This window comes from Protobothrops mucrosquamatus, unplaced genomic scaffold (genome assembly GCF_001527695.2).
Source record: "Protobothrops mucrosquamatus isolate PMUCROS unplaced genomic scaffold, P.Mucros_1.0 scaffold5821, whole genome shotgun sequence".
NCBI lineage: Eukaryota > Metazoa > Chordata > Lepidosauria > Squamata > Viperidae > Protobothrops > Protobothrops mucrosquamatus.
In genome coordinates this window covers 17,611-23,556 of record NW_015391667.1, presented here as the reverse complement: position 1 = coordinate 23,556, position 5,946 = coordinate 17,611, and the positions used below count along the sequence as shown (strand labels likewise).

The window sequence follows — 5,946 nt, the reverse complement described above, 5'->3', positions numbered from 1 at the left end:
GCGCTCCATCACTGGAGGTTTTTAAGAAGAGACTGGACAGCCATTTGCTGAGATGGTGTAGGTTCTCCTGCTTGACCAGGGGGCTGGACTAGAAGACCTCCAAGGTCCCTTCCAGCTTCTATTCTGTTATGTTCTATTCTATTCTAATTCTTATTCTTATTCTTATTCTTATTCTAATTCTTATTCTAATTCTTATTCTTATTCTATTCTATTCTCAACCTTTAATAATAACCTAGATGAGGTTTTGATTATCATTCTGCAAAGGAATCTTTTTGTGAAGCTACATCTTCCATTGAAGATAATATTTGTAGAGTTGAATTGTTGGGTCCTTGGTGCTCTCTGAGCTTGGCTGTGTTCTTGCAGATGTTTCATTGCCCAACTAGGTCCTAGCCCTCATGATATGACCTAGTTTGGTAATAAAACGTTTGCAAGAACACAACCAAGCTCGGAGAGCACCAAAGACCCCACCGTAAATCTTCCTTCCCTGAGACAGGAGAGCAAAAAGGCAGAAGTTAAATCTACATGACTGACGTTACTGAGAAAATGGACCCAAGCCACAGTTGTGTAGAACAGAAATTGGAATAGAATGGAACAGAACAGAACAGAATAGAAATTGGAATCGAATAGAATAGAAATTGGAATAGAATAGAATAAAGAAAATATAGAGTAGAATAGAATAATAATAATAATTAGAATAGAGTAGAATAGAACAGAACAGAATAAAGCTGGAAGGGACCTAGGAGGTCTTCTAGTCCAGCCCCCTGCTCAAGCAGGAGAACCTAATACCATCTCAGGCAGGTGATTGTCCAGTCTCTTCTTAAAAATCTCCAGGGATGGAGCGCCCACGATTTCCGGTGACCAGCTGTTCCACTGGTTAATTGTCCTCACTGTCAGGAAGTTTCTCCTTAATTCCAGGTTGCTTCTCTCCTTGGTTAGTTTCCATCTGTTATTTCTCGTTCTTCCCTCTGGTGCTCTGGTGAACAGCCTGACCCCCTCTTCCTTGTGGCAGCCCCTCAGATACTAGAACTCTGCTATCACGTTACCCCTATTTCTTTTTTTCTTTAAACTAGTCAAACCCAAGTCCCACAGCCGTTCTTCGTATATTTTAGCCTCCAGGCCTTGGATCATCTTATTGGCTTAATTAATTAATTAGAAGAAGGGTGTCCAACTTTGGCCATTGTAAGACCTGTGGCCTTCAACTCCCAGAATTCCCCAGCCAGCCATGTTGGACAGCTAGGGAGTTGGAAGCTACCTAAAGCCGGTCTAAACTAGAAGCTAATTTGGGGGGAATGGATAAATTGGGAATTCTGGGAGTTGAAGTTGCCAAGTTTGGTCACCTCTTGGGTTCAAAGATCTCCAGCCCTGTCTAACCCTGACATCCTGGGAGTCTACAGCAAGCCCCCCCACTCCTCTGAAGGGGCTGCCTTCCCCCCCTTCCGTAGCAGAATTATCCCCCTGTACCCCAAAGACATTCACAGGAATCCGGGCAAGTTGCGTTCGACACACTTAAAAAGTGGGGATTTCCACATTTCTCCTAGCAGAGTAAGCATCAGGAGAGCAGACATGGTTACGTACCCAACCCGTCCCTCGAAGAGAAGTCAACTCAGTTGCTAGCTTCAGAGAGAGAGGCCAGGGGGTTGAGGGCAGCCAGTCCGTTGAACCCCGAAACCCAGGGATCCGGGAGGGAGAAATAGGGCCGTCCCGAGAGACCCTCGCCGTGGCTCAGGGCGAAGGCGAAGAGGCCCCCGTTGTGCTCCAGGTCCAGGTGTGTCCGCCCAAAGAGCTTCATCTGGGTCGCCTCCAGCTGGTTCTGCAGCTCCTGCAGGTTCAAGCCGTTCTTGGCCCCATCCAGGAAGGGCCCGGGGCCCGGAAGGCACAGCCCCGGGCCCCCCAAGTGGCCACTCATGTCCTCCAGAACCGGGGGCACCAGGAAGCTCTTGTTGTCCGGTGGTCCGGTCGGGGCGAAGAGCAGGCTGGCCGCTCTCCAGGGTGCCGACTTGCGTCCTCTCCTGGGCCGGGAGATCCGGCAGCTTTGGCGCTTGACGTGGCGGTGGAGGTGATCCGAGCGGGTGAAGCTCTTGTAGCAGAACTTGCACTGGTAGGGACGGATGCCGGTGTGGATCCTCATGTGGTTTTTCAGGTCGTAGTTGTGGACGAACCTGGCGCTGCAGTGGATGCAGAGGTACGGCCTCTCCCCCGTGTGCTTCCGCATGTGGATCTTCAGCTTGTCCTGCCTGCCCGAGGGAGAAGCAAGGGTTAACTGGGGAGTGGATCACCCAAGCACGGAGGTCTAGGGCAGTGGGGGCGAACCTATGGCACGCGGGCCAGAGGCGGGAGCTTCACCCTCGGTCATATCCACTCAGTCATGATATTCAACAAACTCTAGTAGTTAAAGAGACCACAGCTAAGCACCGATATCCTGTGGGGAAAAACTATTACAGATGCCTTTAGTCAACACCAGGGGTCTTCAAACTTGGCCCTTTTGTGACTTGTGGACTTCAACTCCCAGAATTCCTCAGTGTGCCTGGCTGAGGAATTCTGGGAGATGAAGTCCACAAGTCACAGAAGGACCAAGTTTAAAGACCCCTGGTCTGGCTTCAAGCCCGCAGTTTCATCAAAATGGCCGCCTGAGGAATTCTGGGAGTTGAAGTCCACCAATTCTCAAAGGACCAAGTTTAAAGACCCCTGGTCTGGATCCAAGCCCGCAGTTTCATCAAAATGGCCGACTGAGGAATTCTGGGAGTTGAAGTCCACCAGTCATACAAGGGCCATGTTTGAAGGCTCCTGAGCTAGAGGGATTTTCAACAGGTGGACTCCCATGCAGGTATTAGCCAGGCCCAATTCTGCTTCTCAAGAGCAGCCAAGATCAACAAAGCACAGGCAGTCCTTGAATTACGAACATCACTGACCCCAAAATTTCTGTGGCTAAGTGAGGCCGTTGTTTAAGTTGAGTTTTGCCCCATTTTACAACCTTTCCTGCCATGGTCATTACGTGAAACCCTGCAGTTGTTAAATTAGTCAGTGAATCCAGTTTCCTTCCGTTGACTTTGTTTGTGAGAAGGTCACCAAAGGGGATTCCTTGACACACACACACCCCGGGAACCCCGCAACCGTCATAAAGACGAGTCAGTTGCCAAGCGTCTGAATTTTGATCACGTGACCCTGGGGGATGCTGCAACGGTCGAAGAAAGTGTGAGGAGAAAAGTATGCCGTTACAAGTTTGAGAGGTCACTAAATGAACCGTTGTAAATTGAGGACTGCCTGTATTGATGCCTTACCTGTGAGTAGGGAAGGAGTCTATGGCTCTCCTTGACCCAAGGTGGTGGTAATAATAATAATAATAATAACAATAATAATAACAACAACAATAACAATAACAATAACTATTATTATTATTATTGTTGTTATTATTATTATTATTATTATTATTATTATTATTATTATTATTATTATTATTATTATTATTATTATTATTATTATTATTATTATTATTATATAATAAAATTAAACTGCTCTGGGACTTCAGAATTCAAACACCTGCAACATAACACCCCAGACTTAACAATTGTCGATAAGAAAGACAAAAAAGTCTGGATAGTGGACGTGGCAGTGCCTGGAGACAGCAGAATAGACGAGAAAGAACTGGAGAAGATCACAAAATACAGAGACCTACAAATAGAAATAGAAAGACTGTGGCAAAAGCAAGCAAGGGTCGTACCAATAGTAATAGGTGCCTTGGGTGCAATCCCAAAACATCTGGAACACCACTTGAACACCATCATCGGCATTGACAGATTCGCCATTAAGTCAATTGCAAAAGGCGGCCTTACTAGGAACTGCTTCCATCCTGCGACGAGATCTGTAATACCATCAAACATCCACATCTGCCTATCCCAGGTCCTGGGTAAGGACTCCATAGGTAGACAAAAAGGCCAAATCCAGTCTGAACATCTGGCTGACTATGCGATGATCCATAATAATAATAATAATAATAATAATAATAATAATAATAATAATAATAATAATAATAATAATAATAATAATGAAGTTGGAAGGGACCTTGGAGGTCATCTAGTCCAACCCCCTGACCAGGCAGGAAACCCTATAGTACCATTTCAGACAAATGGCTGTCCAATCTCTTCTTAAAAACTTCCAGTGTTGAAGCATTTACCGCTTCTGGAGGCAGGTTGTTCCACTGGTTAATTGTCCTCACTGTCAGGAAGTTTCTCCTTAGTTCTAGGTTGCTTCTCTCCTTGATCAGTTTCCATCCGTTGCTTCTTGTCCGGCCTTCAGGGGCTTTGGAGAATAGCTTGACCCCCTCTCCTTACCTCCCTACTTTTCCTCTCTAGACAATCTTTCTCAACCTTTGGTCACTTTCCAATGTGTGGATTTCATCTCCCAGAATTCTCCAGCCAGGCATGGAATCTGGCTGGATGGAGAGTTTTTCCTACTACAGGAGGAGTCAACCTAGATCCCACTTCTAAATCTGGATTAAGCTATTTCTGAACAGGAGGCAGGGAAGCCTCTTCCAGTTGCAGGGAAGCCTCTTCCAATTGCAAACACGCAGCTATCCTGGAAATGCTGCCCTCTAGAACAGGGGTACCCAACCCCTGGTTCGTGGACCGGTACCGGGCTGCGGCATGCCAGCAACCGGTCCACACAAACAAGCAAAGCTCCATCCGCGGGATGCAGGCAGCACACAAAACCACGCACCCTCCGGACCGTGAGTAAACCTCTCTCCATGGAACCGGTCTCCGGTGCGCCCAAAAGTTTGGGGGGCTCTGCTCTAGGGCCTATCTGAACATCAGTGTAGTAATTTAAGGAAATCAATCTGTTTGGTTCCAGTAGTTTCACTAACGCCTGCAACCCACATTTTGCATCTAGCTTGGTGACAATTATGAGTGTGTTTACTTAGAAGCCACTCGCTGCAGCCGTGCAGGAATGTGCTTGTTAACCAGGGCTGTGTAGAGGTTGCAGCTTCCGTAGAACGTGAATTGGATCACACTTGGTGTCTGCTTGGCTAGCTTATGACTCTGTGCATTGTGTCAACCAGGGGTCCCCAACCTCCGGTCCGTGGACCGGTACTGGGCCGCGGCATGCTAGCAACCGGTCCGCACAAACAAGCGAAGCCCCATCCGCGGGATGCAGGCAGCACACAAAACCACACACACACTCCGGTCCGTGGAAAAACCTTTCTCCACGGAAGCGGTCCCTGGTGCCCAAAAGGTTGGGGGCTTCTGGTTTAGAGAGGCCGGACTTCAACTCCCATCGTCCTGTCACAGTCAGCAAACAGGCCAAGAATGAAAAGGAGCAGGGAGCACCGCGGCCAGCAGGTGGCAGCACAATCCCACATTGCCAAAGGAGCTGGTCCCTAGGAAGGACATTAGGCAGAGGCTATTGACTTCCCTTGATGCTGCTGTCCCAACATCACAGACCTCATCAGAAACAGCATCCGCACCCTTGAGGACTTTTGGATCTTAATAATAATAATAATAATAATAATAATAATAATAATAATAATAATAATAATAATAATAATAATAATAATAATAATAATAATAATAATAATAATAATAATAAAAAAAAAAAAAAAGTTGGAAGGGACCTTGGAGGTCATCTAGTCCAACCCCCTGCTCAGGAAGGAAACCCTATACCATTTCAGACAAATGGCTGTCCAGTCTCTTCTTAAAAACTTCCAGTGTTGGAGCATTCACCGTTTCTGGAGGCAGGTGGTTCCACTGGTTAATTGTTCTCACTGTCAGGAAGTTTCTCCTTAGTTCTAGCTTGCTTCTCTCCTTGCTTAGTTTCCATCCGTTGCTTCTCGTCCTGCCTTCAGGCGCTTTGGAGAATAGCTTGACTCCCTCTTCTTTGGGGCAGCCCCTGAGATACTGGAAGGCTGCTATCCTGTCCCCCCTCGTCCTTCTCTTCATTAAACTAGACATACCC

General features: G+C 46.9%; 1 protein-coding gene across 1 annotated transcript in view; it reads right to left on the bottom strand.

The window, feature by feature from the left end:
- Positions 1-1,590: 1,590 nt before the first annotated feature.
- LOC107299964 (zinc finger and BTB domain-containing protein 7C-like) overlaps positions 1,591-5,946 on the bottom strand; it is an 8,576-nt gene continuing 4,220 nt past the window's right edge. The window contains exon 2 of the mRNA XM_015829308.2: positions 1,591-2,234. Within this exon, the coding sequence (XP_015684794.1) occupies positions 1,604-2,234 (631 nt within the window). The 3' untranslated portion in view covers positions 1,591-1,603. The remainder of the gene's footprint in view (positions 2,235-5,946) is intronic.